This window comes from Rhipicephalus microplus, unplaced genomic scaffold (assembly GCF_043290135.1).
Source record: "Rhipicephalus microplus isolate Deutch F79 unplaced genomic scaffold, USDA_Rmic scaffold_13, whole genome shotgun sequence".
In the NCBI taxonomy this organism is placed as follows: Eukaryota; Metazoa; Arthropoda; class Arachnida; order Ixodida; family Ixodidae; genus Rhipicephalus; species Rhipicephalus microplus.
Genome location: NW_027464586.1, coordinates 27,861,042 through 27,876,673, shown reverse-complemented (window position 1 = coordinate 27,876,673; position 15,632 = coordinate 27,861,042). Strand labels below are relative to the sequence as shown.

The 15,632-nt window shown below is 42.9% G+C and overlaps 1 protein-coding gene across 4 annotated transcripts in view; it reads right to left on the bottom strand.

Annotated features, from left to right (window-relative positions):
• Nucleotides 1-15,632, bottom strand: part of LOC119165924 (ATP-binding cassette sub-family C member 2) — a 1,429,043-nt gene that overhangs the window by 787,869 nt on the left and 625,542 nt on the right. For all 4 annotated transcript variants that reach the window (XM_075882663.1, XM_075882666.1, XM_075882665.1 and 1 more), the window contains 2 exons: nt 10,941-11,087; nt 8,050-8,143 (listed from right to left, as the gene is read on the bottom strand). In XM_075882663.1, coding sequence (XP_075738778.1) covers nt 8,050-8,143; nt 10,941-11,087 — 241 coding nt within the window. The remainder of the gene's footprint in view (nt 1-8,049; nt 8,144-10,940; nt 11,088-15,632) is intronic.

The window sequence follows — 15,632 nt, the reverse complement described above, 5'->3', positions numbered from 1 at the left end:
GCACCTTTCCATCATGTATTCATCACATATAAGTGCCGCCATCCAGCCGACATTGCAAGGACGGCTCTTTCGGTTGTGCCACCGGTGGCTACATACACCATCGGCAGATGGGCAGACCCACACACTGAGAAGCTTCGCTTCTAAAATTTGACAGCGAGCGTATTTATTTGCAGTGGCACCACATGGTATTCAGTAAAATCGTAAAACATGGCCTTCGATATTTTAGCGAATACGAGATTCGTTCTGTGTGTTTTCAGTACGCTGCATCTTATTGGCGGTCGCTGGCTGGCTTAAAAATAAAAACTGTGTTTACGACCTTCGGGCAGTGGGAATAAACTGAATACTGTAAGGACAGCAATGTCCTGTCGGTCCTTTCAGAGTTAGTCTTGACACTAAAGAAAATATATTTGACTTGTAACTTTAATAAAGCGGTCACAAGGTGTTCGTGAACAGGTCGACGTGCTGGCGTTGTGGATACAAATGTACTGTTCTTCTACAACTAATTTCGCCAACACACGTTTTAAATAATTGATAACGGCAAAAGTTTATACGGTGTATTTATGCGCGTCCGAAATAAAAATAAAAGATTGAAACGAACCATTGAGCTGGCCATAAGTACGCTCACTGTCCAATTTTTCTTCTGCAGACGTACGTAGCTACTGAAGCTAGAATGAAGAGACAAAGGCAAACCAATACGACTGTGGCAAGTCATTCATGAAATAGAAATCCACTATCGGCAGCTGTGATTTAACCCGAGTTTTTTTAAGTGGGAAACCAGCAGCACATCCCTGAACCATATTTGACTACAGAGTAACGTAAAGAGGCAGTGAGCCCTTTGCCCTATGCCTGCGCTCTGCGGCCATGGCCTTTCCCGCGTTGACAGGTCGGGCACCCGCCGGGAACGCTGCCGCCAGTTTCTCATGAAAATTGGTGTGGCTTTGTGTGAAATGCGTTCGTGCTGCCCCGGGGCGTCGGGATTTGGCTGCAGTTCGGGGGCAGAGGAAGGGGTATTAAAAGCGGAGATGGAGGCATAGGGAGAGCCTTCACAATGACGCAAGAAGTAAAAATATATGTATACATAATGAGAAGGGGTCACACATCTCTAACTTTATCACTTTTCTATCTTTAGTTTAGGCAGCTGTTTTCGTTCTAGTGTGTCCAGCTGCAGTGCATGTTTATGGCAATCATTCGTTTGAAGGACTTTTGTTACACACCTGCCGCTTTGCTACACTTGTGTATGTTTCATTTATTTATTTATTATTTATTTAAGACATACTGCAGTCTGAAGACCAAGCAGGTGCGCAGGGATTAATTACATAGAAAGCATCAATCCGCATGGTAAATTGGTACACAATTCTGAAAACAGTCCAACAAGTGTGAAAAAAAAGCAGTACACAAAGAAACATAGCGGCAAAGTGAATGTTTAAAATATTGCATAAAGTACACGCTTTTCAAAATCCGACACATCACGCGCCGAAAACACATCAACAGGCAATCTATTCCACTGCTCGATTGCACGGGGAAAGAAGGAGTGCTTAAAAAGATTAGTGCGTGCAAAAATTGGAGTTAGATTGTGCTCATGGGTGCTTCGAGTTGAACGAGATAAGTGGGGCTGAGTATAAAGTCCTGGATTAATATTGAATTGTTGGGAATTAAGCAAAAACAGAAATCTTAGACGCGCAACCTGCCTCCTGTGTTCCAGGGTCATTATATTGTTGTTTTCCATGAGAAGCGATGGAGAAGCGCGGCTATGATAGCTGTTAAAGATGAACCGGACTGCCTTTTTTTGCACCATTTCTAATTTGTGAATGTCTTTTTTAAGGAATGGGTCCCATGCTGCGCTTGCGTACTCGAGTTGCGGCCTAACAACGGAATTATAAGCTAGCAATTTAACACGTGGAGGAGCGGCTTTTAGTTTGTACCTGAGGAACCCGAGTTTTCTGGAGGCCGATGCGCGAATTTTGTTAATGTGACTAGACCAAGTTAGTCAGCTTGTTATAGTAACTCCTAGATATTTATATTCGTCTACTTGTTTCAGCATGTGGTTATTGAGCCTGTAGGAGGACGTGAATGCATTTTTTTTGTTAGTTACCTGGAGCAATACAGATTTGTCACAGTTCAGTTCCATGGACCATTTTTCACACCATTCAGAGACAGCATCAAGGTTACATTGCAGTTTACTTTGGTCACTTGAGGATGAAATTCGTTTAAAGAGTACACAGTCGTCCGCAAACAACTTCAAACCAATCGACGATGCGTCGATAACGTCAGAAATATCATAGATATAAATTAAAAAGAGTACGGGTCCAGGCACGCTGCCCTGAGGAACACCGGAAGTTACAGGGAGAGTAGCGGAAAAACAGCTACTTATTTTAACAAACTGCTTGCGGTTAGACAGATAGTACTAGATCTATTTTATGAGTGTTATTGGTAAGCCAAATTTTTGAAGCTTGAGGATTAGTTTACTGTGAGGAACGCGGTCGAATGCTTTGCTGAAATCTAAAAAAAATGACGTCGATTTGTTCAGCCTTATCGAGTGAAGACGCAAGTTCATGAATAGTGGTTACTAACTGGGTAAGCGTAGATAAGCGTCTTCTGAACCCGTGCTGGCAAGGCGTTAGAATATTGTTGGCTTCTAAAAACGAGACAATAAAATCTCATACTACATGTTCAAAGAGTTTACAGATGCTAGAAGTCAGGGAGATAGGGCGGTAATTGTTTGCAAAGAGGCGGTCCCCTTTTTTGAAGATTGGTACGACACAGGCCATGCGCCAGTCGTCAGGATTTTCGGTACAGTAAAATGATAACCTAAAAAGGTGAGTAAGAATATGCCCTAGCGGCTCAGCGTATCGGTGCAAGAAGGCATTGGCTATGTTGTCCGGGCCAACGGAAGATCTAATTTTTAGGTTGAGTAACATGTTAATAACACCCTCGAGGATTATAAATTCTGAGGACAGATTTAGGAGAGGCATGTTGTACGGCGTACTATCTTGGATTGGAGAGAAAACGGAGTGAAAATATTGGTTAAAATGGTTAGCGATAGCGACCGAGTCACCGGTAACAGAACCGCTAATTGATATCTGTTGGACGTCTTTAGGACGATCACCTAAGTAACGCCAGAACTTTTCTGGACAGCTTTTTATAAAACTTGGAAGGGTTTGCGATAACTATTTAGCCTTTGCATCAGAAAGCTTGGAGGCAAGAAGAGTTTTCAATGCGGTTAACTTGCTGGGAGGGGAGTGGCGCCGTTTGGCACGCTTAAGCCTGCGATGAAGGTGAATGATTTCTCTTGATATCCATGGGTTGTTTTGGTTAGTACGGACACTCCTGGTAGGAATATATCTGTCAATGCAAAAGTGAACGGTAAACTTCAGGGTATTTCACAATGTTTCAACGGAACTGGGCAGGCTGTCACAAAGATTCCAAAGTGTGTCTGAGATTGATTGATCATCGGCATTAGAATAATTTTTCACTACCTTATTGACTTGTTTTCGGTGTTTCTGTAGGCCCCCTAAACGAAAAGACAACAAGACACTCATGTGGTCAGAGATAGCACTATTATTGATAGAGACACTATATTCAGGTGTGCTTGAATTAACAAAAACAAGGTCTAATATTGAACGGGCATTTCCGGCAACTGTTGTGTACTCGAGAACTGTCTGAACTAAGTCACACATGAGCATAACATCAAGAAGAGGGTTAGTAACAGCATCAAACACTGATTTCGTGTTAAGCCAATTAATTTGAGGAAGATTAAAGTCACCAGATAGAATGAGCCGGTTGTCTTTATACATACATAACTCATCGTGAAGTACTTGCAAATAGCTGGACGGAGCATTTGGAGGCCTATACACCGCACATATCGTGAAATTATGACCCCAACAGTTTACATTCAAAAATACACTCTCGTGGTCTGGTATCTCCGGTAAGATAACATGTGGAATGGAAATTTTTAAGACAATAGCTACACCGCCCCCACGAGAAGGGCGGTCGCGGCGTATGATTTGATAGGATGCAGGAACTACAATAGAATTGGGGATGTTATTATGCAACCATGTTTCTGTTATAACTGTTATGTGTGGGTTATGTTCTAAAAGCAAATATTCAAGTTTATCAGTTTTGTTGACAAGGATTTGAGCATTTAGGTTTAATATTCTTAGTTCTTTGTCGGCGCTCCTTAATTCCCGTCAATCAACCGTGGTGCCGTTTGACGCATTTTGTGCCGCTGCTGTAGTTGCCGCTGCTGCAGTTTCTGGTAAACGCTGGCTTTTCTGTGCTGATGAGGCAGGCTGTGAGGGCAGCAGAACTCTATGATTCCTTTCGTTGTCCCAGATGTACACTTCATCATCGATTTTAAGCTTATCGTGAACTAACAGGACGCGTTTTTTACTATCACGTTCGGGTTTCGCGCTTTCCCAGAGAAGCTTGCGTTTGTGCAAAGTGCTTTGGCTGTAATCATTCTGTACAATAATATTCGTTCCCTTCAGTTTATGCGCATTTTTCAACACAGCCTGCTTTTCTACAAAATCCTAAAAGTAGGCAATAACTGGTCTCTGACCTTCTTCTCGCCCAAGGCGGTGGATGCGAGCAATTGATTTGCACTCAACGCCGAGTTTTTTCTTAAAAACATTGCTTATAACCTTTGTTTTCAGTGACTCTTCCTCTTCACAAGCTGATTCCGCGATGCCATGTACAACAAGGTTGGACCGTCGGCTGCGGTCCTCCAAGTCTACTAGCTTGCTGTTCTGCCACGCCATCATGGTCTGTGGAGAAGCAGTCGAAGTTTCGAGAGATGTAACGGCAGGTGCCTTCAAGTTAAGTTCCTGTAAGATCTTGTTTATAGACTGAATTTTCGAGCCGTAATCCCGCAATACTCGTTCAGTGTCGTTGAGACGCGTTTTCATTTCCGAGAGTTCATCCTGTCTCGTAGCCTGACCACACAAGAGTTTTTCACACATTTCCTCAACAGTTGGACCAGGATTTTCCTCGATGTCACCGCAAAGCAACAATTTGCATACAGCATAACAATCATAACATATACAAGCAAGTGTGCGTGGGCAGGGTACAACCAAAAGGAAAATTTCACTTTTCGTTCTGATGTTACAGTTGGAATAACTAACCTGTGCAGTGAAGAAGAATTTCGTGGTAAGCGACATGGTCGCAGCCGTTTCGCCGTGCCCACTGCCGAAGAAGCACTGGAGCGAGACCTTTATAGGGTTGACGATTGGTGACGTCAGTAACATGCGCAGACCATGCAGAGGGGTGGTGGTGAACTTGTCGGGGAACGATAGCGGTGCAGACGGACACGTGTTGAAGGAGGCGTTGATAGCTGCTGATCCTCGGCACGCATCGATTACGGTTGATGATCCTGCGATCACTGTCAGGAGGACCTGTGCAGTGAAGAAGAATTTCGTGGTAAGCGACATGGTCCCAGCCGTTTCGCCGTGCCCACTGCCGAAGAAGCACTGGAGCGAGTCCTTTATAGGGTTGACGATTGGTGACGTCAGTAACATGCGCAGACCATGCAGAGGGGTGGTGGTGAACCTGTCGGGAAACGATAGCGGTGCAGACGGACACGTGTCGAAGGAGGCGTTGATAGCTGCTGATCCTCGGCACGCATCGCTTACGGTTGATGATCCGGCGATCACTGTCAGGAGGACCTATGCAGTGAAGAAGAATTTCGTGGTAAGCGACATGGTCCCAGCCGTTTCGCCGTGCCCACTTAGCGTATCTCTGAAGGATCAGCATCTTTTTCTATCCGCAAATCACAACCACCTCAAAACACTCTGCCGTGCATCTGAATGCGAAGGGTACACTTTTTACAGCCTTCGGTAGTCGCGCACACAAAGCAAGCCGCGTACGGGCAGAGAAATTTTCGGGCAGTGTTCGACAAAAAGAGCTGGACTCATCCGGAAGTGACCGCAGTGTCAAGTACGATAAGAAAAGCAAAGTAAACCAAGAAAAGAAAGCATGAGAGCCGTGATTGTAAAGCCATAATAACTCTTTGATTTACCTAGAGAAATGGATCAGTAGAGAACTTTGAGACTACCCTATTTGTACTCGAACTTTGGCTTATGAATACGCCTAGCAGTCATAATAAATGAGACGAAATTTGCCCTTCTAGGTAGTTTTCGGTGGCTTGTCTCAGGTTTTAGCCCTACTTTTTGTTTTCATTATATTTTTTATTTTTGACGCTTGCTTTGAACCTTATATGCGTAATTCTTTATCGCACGTGCATTGATAGATTTAAATCAGGGTCACAGTAACGAAGTTTCTGTCTTCGACATTTAAGTGTACTGATAGACATTTAAATTGCATTCAATATTCTTTGATTTTCTGTATTAAGTTTGGTGGTCAAGTAGCAGATGTTTATTCATGTTTGTTGCATCTGTTCGTTCTTTGACCACTAGTGACAATTTTTCCTGCACTCTCATTTCTATTGCGATATAGCAAGCATTGCGTATCCATGAACATGCTTTTGTGCAAACAAAATGAATTGGTCAGCAAGAGGTGCGGTCGAGAGTTCCTTCATGCCCTGCTGTATTCCCGCTGCTGATGCAATGGTGGAAATTATTTCTATGAAGTAATAAAAAGGTGGACGCATGTGATCTATATTATTTGTTATGTACTCACTATGAATATATATGCATACATATTTTTCATTAGGTTCATTAGTACCAAATATGCCACGAATCCAACCTGTCTTCATAGCCTCGCATGGTATGCACTTCTGATTAAAAAGCTTAATATCACGATACGGATAGATTTATCACAAAGCCAATTGATTTAACCCATGATTGATACGCGAAAAAAGCATTCAGTTAGTTCAAATTAAACCCACTCATATGCGAGGAAAAAAGTATAAATCATGTGTGGAACAGTATAATAATGTGCGGAGCAGTATAAATCATGTGTGGAAAGCGCAAAAACGAAATATTTTGAAGGGCTCAGCAATAAAATGAAAACTAATTCAAAATGTTTCTGGCTATATATCAAAGAGTGTGGGTGTTCACATTGCGTTAGCACGCTTCGAGTGACCCACATGAAAGTGGTCTTTGTAAAGAACTACCAGGCAATGATGCCGAAGAAAGTATAGGGCATATCACACTGTTAGAAGTAAATAAAACGCGCTATTCGAAGATTCAGGTTTTGATCCTGCCGGCGGCAAGTTATATTTTCATCCAGCGTGTTTCTTTCTATTTACATTTACGTGTATTTGCATTCCCTAGCTTTTACGTGGAATTTTTGTCTGCTAGTTCTGTATAATGTCGTGCCTAACAAATAAAACAAGCCCTTAAACTTACATTAGAAGTGTGGCAGCTTGGGCTAGTTGGTATGACATGACGATAGTTATAGCGCGAGAACAAAACGACGACGACGTCCTTCTTGTCTCTGTGTCGTCGTTTTGTTCTCGCGCTATAACTATCGTCTTAAACTTACACTTTCCTTCATTTATTGAGAGGGCCTAATTCTGGCAAAGTTGATGCCTAGAGGTGGTATGCGAGGGATTATTCCTAAGCTGTCATTTCGTAATACGATCACGTAGAACGTGACACCAAATAGGCAAGAGTGTTCCACACTCGCCGCCATGGCAACAGCAACCACTGACTGATGATATTACGTTTGAATGCACCTATGTACCCTAACGTGAAAAAGGAAATAAACGCCACCGTAGGTCAGTGATAGAGCGTAGAATTCTTATTCAAAGGCCACAGGTTCGGATCCTGTCGGTGGCAAGTTATCTCTTCATCGACCTGGTGTCTCCTCATTTACATTAGAATTGCTTATGATAACATTCCCTGTACTTTCCCTGGCATTATTGTGAGCTACTTCTCAATATTTCTGTGTCAAAAATGAAAAAAAAGACCGTAACACAACACTTTCCTAGTTTAAACAAGATCATACATTGAGCTTTCAAGCTTGCTTTAACTATGTCTTCACTGTGGCTTGCACCGGTGAAGTCCTATATGCAATTCAAGTGAACATTATTATCTGTATGAAGCACCGAGACTCGTCACTGAACATTGCTAGCGTCATTTAACCACATACCTTTCTGCACGCTGGAGTCCACACCAATGCCGAAATCTGCTGAAGAGACTTCAGCGGTGCAGAGCGCTACCACACGGCCAAGAGATAGGTTTGTCTGTTAGAAATACATGTAAGCAATAGCACCTCATTAAGTGAAATATCCTAATGAACTAATAAACTATAGTGAGCTTTTGGGTAGGAATGTCTTATTAAGCGATCCAATTAGAGCTGATTTTCTTTCAGGCATCATTAGGTGCTATCTAATAACTGGAATGAAATACTGAGAAGAAATATTTGTTTTTAAATGACAAACAAAAGAGTGTTACACGAATTCGCTTAGGTAGCAACGATGTAGTTCAATCTCATTTTGGGAACACTTTCATCATGAGATAGGTAAAAAATACCATGCTGACCTTTTTGTTTTAACTTTAATACAACCGTGCCCAGCCGCGTTAGTCTAGTGGCTAAGGTACTCGGCTGCTGATGCGCAGGTCACGGGATCAAATCTCGGCTGCGTCGGATGCACTTCCGATGGAGGCGAAAATGTTGTAGCCCTGTGTGCTCAGATTCAGTTGCACGTTAAGAATCCAGGTGCTCGAAATTTCCAGAGCCCTTCACTACAGCGTCTCTCTTAATTATATGGCGGTTTTGGGACGTTAAACCCCACATGTCAATCAATTTATTTTAACCGCACCGTTACTTGCGAAACCACTACTTTGCGCAAAATAAACCCGAGTGCGTTGAAATATTCCAGGCTACTTTAAAATCAGTCGATAACGTTCTACGATAAATGTGAGCAATAGAGTTCATTCTGAAACTTATCCCACCACGAACACGGGATATTTGATGACACATATATAAATGCTGACGATTGAACTGATTTGAGTTTTATTTGCCTGGACTACACATGAATAAAATATGCATGAAAAACACATGAAAATCATTTGAAGTGACACCGAAATGTTTACAGATATACAAAAATTCACCTCGAATCGTTTACCGTAGTTGTGTTGTTGTAACAGCAGGACAACTTCCGGACAAGACAAAAAAGACAGGAAAGAGTGCTGTTGTGAGTTGATTCACCGTGGTTGTGTTCTAGTAACAGCGCGACAACTTCAGTAAGAGACTCTTGTTTGAATGTAACGTTTTTTTCAAGTGGCTGAAAACTCATTTAGATTCTAATAAAAAGAATCATGAAACTCTGTAACTATTGCCTGTAGTTGCACTGCTTTTACATCGTTTTATTTTGACAGGCGAATTGTGCCACAAATTTCAGGCAAATCTAGACAGCAGTATTTTGCCATGTACATTTTTATGAGGCTTCAAAAACTTGCTAGCTTCGTAGCCTCATGCACCAAACTGACAAGAAATAATTGATGAACTATTAAGGACACTATTGTAGGTTATACAATTAGGAACCTTAATTGTACCTTAATAGCACGCTAAGAGGCATGATCTCATGTTCATTAAAATGTGTTTTGGAAGGATCTGCAACACTTGAATTAAACTGAAATCGAATTCTTCGCTTCTTTTCTGCAACACTACCAGTGGCTTTAGGTCTCGTCGACGGTGCGGCAATGCTGTGTGACGTCTAATAGAGTGTTTAAGATTTCACTTTTACAGATGCATGCCGACGTACTTCTTTGTACCAAACCTGGGCCATGCCGGTTGTATTAAAACTGACACTAGGCAATCTGCCAGGGCATTAATATTGCATTGCTTTACTGCTTCGTACTAAATCAGTTATTTCATCCAGTCGCCTTTCGTCGTTTACCTTTTATACGCTAAAATGTGAGACATGACATGTATTACCAACATATAGCAGCAAACGCTCTTTCAAGTTGCGCTTACTATGATGGCAGCTGGTATCTGCATAATCAATCTCCTTGATATCTCTAGAAAAATGTCCGGGTGTACCTAGTGCAATTGTGCCAGTGCAATGTTGTAAAGGTAACCAACTACAACTTCATAACTTAAGGGAACAGCTCCTCACTAAAAAGCATGATGCCGGACTGACTGATAACCTAAATAAAGCAGGGAAGATGGACCCACGTGGAACTAAAATACGCTCACGCACTAGGTATATTATACTCGTCCAGCGCTTAAAGAGGCGAGTGTTGACTATAAATTGTGTGCCATTGCGTGGTTTCGTGCGTTACTGCAACGAACGAACTTGCATACTTATAACAAATTTCAACATTGGCATGGTCAATCAGCGGCATTAAAGAAGATTTTCTCTACGAACTCAGAAATGAAATCAAAACTGCCAACTAGAGGGGAGCATATCAACAATAGCCGCCACTTCTATTGACACCATGACTATGTCATTTGTGCGCAGATGGAATCTGAGAAGACTACGCCTAGCCCAAAATCATGGGGATGCACCACTCAAGTCATACATTTTTTAAGGCGTCAGTCAAAGCAATTATGCAATAGCTCTGCCCTTTCAATTACTCTTCACGGTGCAGTTGAGTACAAATAAATGAATGAATAAATTAATAAACAAACAAATAAATAAATAAGCGAATAAATAAATAAATAAATGGGTGACGTCAAGCGGTTGACCACTGAGGTGGTTGACCACTGTTTTCAGGCTGAGGTCCCAAAGTTTCTTCAACGACTGCCATAGTGCCAAATATGGCGTTGGTTCTGATGCAGTGTACACTATTGAGTAGCGAGCACACAGAAGCTATTTTTTTATTTCAGAACCACTCTGCCTTGGCGACCTAGTTTACACCATGAATATTAATTCATAAGTATTTGCACCACAGGTAGAATTTTTTGCTTGTAGTCCTAAGAGGTACTAGCCATAAAGAAATCATGCGCAAAATGATTCTCCGGTCAAAATAAAAAAAACCCTGAAGGGAAACGGTTAATTAACTTAAGTCTTGATGAGTGAACAAAACACTCACCCCATTCATGGCTCTCATTGCCAGGGTTAAAGACGCACAGAAGTTCTCAATGAGTGACAGCAAGTAGGCACTAGAGAAAGCTTCGGACGCCGTCAAAAGTCGCTTGGGGTCCAGGAGCGCCAGAGTGGAGTACATTATTAAAGTGAGCTGCAGAAGGAGAATTGCCCTGTTAAGTTCGTTGAATACAATGAAAAGTATCACTTAGTCTCGGGATGCATGCGAGAGGAACCAATGGTCTACTCTGCCAAGCATAAAGAGTACAGCCCACGATCACATGAGTCGAACAGTCATCAGTGCAAAAAAAGTACAAGTGTGAGAAAAGATTCATACGAGAGCACTTCGCAATCACCATTCAAGTTTGACTTTGCAAAGTAAAGCTTATCGGAACGAACATGAGAGATCGATTGAACGTTATTTGTCAATGCAGGTACGATGTATTTATTACAAAAATACTAGATTTTACGTCCGCCATGTTGCATCAGTGGCTACGTTTTTTGGCTGCTGACGTAGAGGCCACGGGTTAGATCCCTTCCACAGCGGTTGCACTTAGAGGCATAAATGTAAAGGACCGTGTACTTGGCGATGCCAGTGCACGCTAAAAATCACCAGATGTTCAGAGTTTGCGGAGCCCTATTGCGCTTACAATATTCGTATCGTTCACACGACACTGTGGTTTGGTATTGAAGTGTACAGCAGTGCCATGCTGCAAGAAATGCTGCAGTGATTGCATGCGCACTTTTTTGAGCAATAGAAACAAGATCTGCAGAGCTTTAGCCTTGCTCATACTCATCTATTAACAATAAACACACAATGGCTGATGGCATTGTGAGTGCTTTTGAATTAGAGAGACCATTGTATATTGGTACGACCACAGCTTCGAACATAAACTAGAGATTATATATTGTGAGTACATAAACGCGTATGGGTGGTGTTTGCACTGCATGAGGCCACCAAATATCGACATGAGGGGCTATACAAAATTGAGCACGAATGTAATTTTGCTTCTTGCGCGTTCGAGTAAATGAAAAGTAACATTTTTACCCATTGCGAAAAAAGCGTCTGCTTTCTATTCCTTGGTATTCACTTACTGGCAAGACTGTAGCAATGTTGGAGCTCATATCATCTGATATATTTTTAGAAAATGAAAGTACGCTGTATTTTAATTATTTTATGTAAACTTTATATCATTTTTTTTGTCTGTCGGAAGCCTCCATATCAAGGGATGGTAGGAATAGAGACTGTCAACTGCCACAAAACAGCCCTACCTTCCAAGCACTGTTAAAAAGGGTTATGAACACACTGATGAAATTACACAACAGCAAGCTGAAGCACTGAGCTGCAAAAAAAACATGGCAGAGAATCAATATGAAAACTTGATGACAGAAGCGAAAATAAGTCAGGCCAGCTTTCATTTACATATGATTGAAAACGAAATTGTGTTTTTGATGTTCGATGATATGGTAACAAAGTCGAGACTTGGACTAACGGAGCAGACTCGATGCTTGGATGAAGCTGTATATTCTGTTAAACTTGTGGCCAGGAAACTGAAGTTCAGAGTACAGCAATACCTGAACACTGATAGCGGTGAACAAAGCGTTGGCCGCCGATCAACAAAGAAGTGTTGAGGCGCACCAGCGTCTACACAAGTGCTGGTGAATATTGAGCGTTACACCAAAATTGATGTAACTTGACGTGAATGAGTGGTGAAGGTATATGACTGCTGCAACCGTGGTAATTATGCCATGCGTATAATGTATGAACATGATGCGCTCGCGGCCGTTTCTCCAGCTTATATCAAAGTTCGTGTTCCGTGACGTGAATGGACGAAAATAAATTACACGTGCAAACATTGTAACCATGACAAGTGTGTCATATAAGACATGACTACATGCTACGCTCACAGCGTCTCACTTCAGTTTCGCTAGCTTCACATATACCAAATTTGTGTTACGTGACAGAAATTGATGACGCCGGTATATAACTGGTGAAAACATAATAATTATGACATGGATCCTATGCAGGAACATGACTGCATATTACGCTCAAAATGCGCTCGTGATCGTTTCGCTAGCTTCACATATATTGAGTTTGGTGCTACGTGACGTAAACGGATGACGAAGGTATACGATTGGTGCAAACATTATAATAATGACATGCGTGTCAGGTATTGTTGTCAGGTATTGGGTATGTTGTTGCGTAATAAAGACACGAGGCATGTCGATTTAGAATTTATATTGACACTGATGTGTAGAGCATACACTAAGATAAAGGACAGCACGGTCAGCGGACAGACCACCCATTTCTCGTTGTCGTCCCCTGATCGCTGATATGTCAGCTACGTAGCACTACCCCTCAGTGGTAAAAGTGCCGTCTCGGTGCACATTATTAAGTACACGGTATTCAGAAAGTAGACGGTAGGCATTTAGCCTGCTGACATGCACGACATCACAGGGTGTGATTGCAGGCAAAGAATGATGCCGGAATGATCTGATGAGTGACGTCGGTTGACTGGGGCACGATGTAGTAAAGACCCTTGTGCCGAGACAAAAATTGCTCTGATAAGCCAAATTGAAGAACTGGGCACCACAGGACAACGATAGAACCGGATGAGAAGCAAATGTCGACATGCCGACTGTCGTGGTTGACTTTCTGGGTGGCTTGCGAAGCCGCAAGTCTTACGTGCGGGGTCGGCACGAGTAATAGCGTCACGTGCATATTCAGTGGACAATGTTGTAGTGGCTGGAATAGGGTTTTGACTGGTATTGTCGAGTCACGACCATCGAGCAAATAAAAGGGTGAATTCCCAGTGGTGTCTTGGCGCAATGAATTGTACGAGAAGGTCACGTGAGGTAACGCCAGGTCGCAGTCAGGTTTGTCGGAGGACACATACTCCGTGAACATGTCCGTGAGGGGAAATAGGGGCGTTCGGCAGGGGCATTTGTTTGGGAAAGATAGGAAGTGGTTAACTTGTGCTGCGCCGAGGAAGAGCGCAGAGGATCGTCAATTACTCAGAAAGAAAATGCGCGGCTGCTATCCGTGGCAATTGGCGAGGAGCGCCACGGTGTAGGATGATATCGTAGAGCAAAAAGTCCACAACGTCAGTAGCGCGAAGCTGGAGGGAAGTGCTCGAGTGATGGCATACAAAGACGCATAATCTGTAGCAACGCCTACCCACTTGTTGCCCGAATTCGACTTAGGAAAAGGACCGAGAATATCTATACCAACACGGAAGAAAGGTTCGGTTGAGCTGGATATTGGTTGAAGAAGTGCAGCGGGGGGCGCTGTAGGTTGTTTCCTACGTTGGCATTTATCGCAGGAGGACACGTGATGGCGAACAAACCTGTCGAGACTGCGCCGTAAAATTTGTTACACATGCGAGTGATTTTGCTCCAAGAACGGAGCGTAAGCCGCCGCGCGAGGCCAAAAGAGATTTCTATTGCGACTACTGTTCACTTTAGTGAAATTCGCACAAGTTGGGAAAATTCGCTCACAGCAGAAGCGGCAGAGCGACTAGTGACGTCGTTTCGCACGTGATACCAGGGGTCGAGTCGAAGAGTGAACGCGCGCGCTGCGGGAACTCGCTTCACAGAACTCGCCCCGACTGAGTAGCAGGCGACATCTGTCCTCTCCCAGCTCACAAATATCTCGCGCTGCTTTCAACAAGTTGCTAATTGCAGATGTTGTGAAACGACCTCTTTTTTGGAACATCAAGATGGAGGATTTTCGGGAGAAGCATTGCAAGAGCAATCTTCGGGAAAAAATAGCCGAGCTCCTTAAGAATTATCATGGTTTTGTAAAGTAAAAGGGGTCGCTTGAACTGGCCATGTTCACTGGTGATGTCGATGTGGAACTGTTTTTATTTTGTTGCTCTCGGCGATGCTTCTACCGGAGTGACAATCGTGTGCAGTACCTTTTTTATTTGAACATTATTAGTACTACTTTCCTTTTGCATTTTCATAGAATGTTACTCCCACGTAGAGGAACCACATGACACGCCATACACTGTGTCGCAGCAAATGTTGCTGGTTCAAGCAACGATGAATTTTGATGACGGTTCATAGAAGAAAGGGTTCATACGAACGAGAGAGCAAGGGTGGGTGCTACGGCAGTCGACTTGAGAAGTAGCATTCCACAGAGGTCCCTAAAAGGAATTTCGCGATGTGACTCAACAAAGAGGGGGCACGAAGCAAAAAGTTTGTTGCGTGAAATGATGTGATACTTCGGCTTTCTTGCTCACCACCACATCATTTATGAACACACATTTCCGCTAAAGCAAGACTCGCTGCGTAGTTCTTGACCTGGGCCACGCACAAGTGTATATACAGCAGCCAAAGAACCGGAAAAACGAGCGTCTCACGTATACCATGCTTCCTGCCGTTGGTGAAACTCTTCCTGGGGTGCTTTACTGCATCATTGAAAAACCTAAGCTTACTATTTATGGTGGAAGCATGCAAATTCGGGCACCGGGAAATTCGGGGAATAAATGTACACCATACGGAAAATCCCGATAAAGGGTGTGTTTGCATATGCCACAGGGTGACCACAAGCACGGCCGAAGCTTACCACTGAAAGCTTTCATCTAAAATTTTATTTTTACTCGAGCGAACAGGTATGGGGCTGACAGAAACCTCGTTCGGATTCCCAAAGGTAAATAGCTGAAAGCAAGAGCAATGAATCGGAGAAACATGAGAA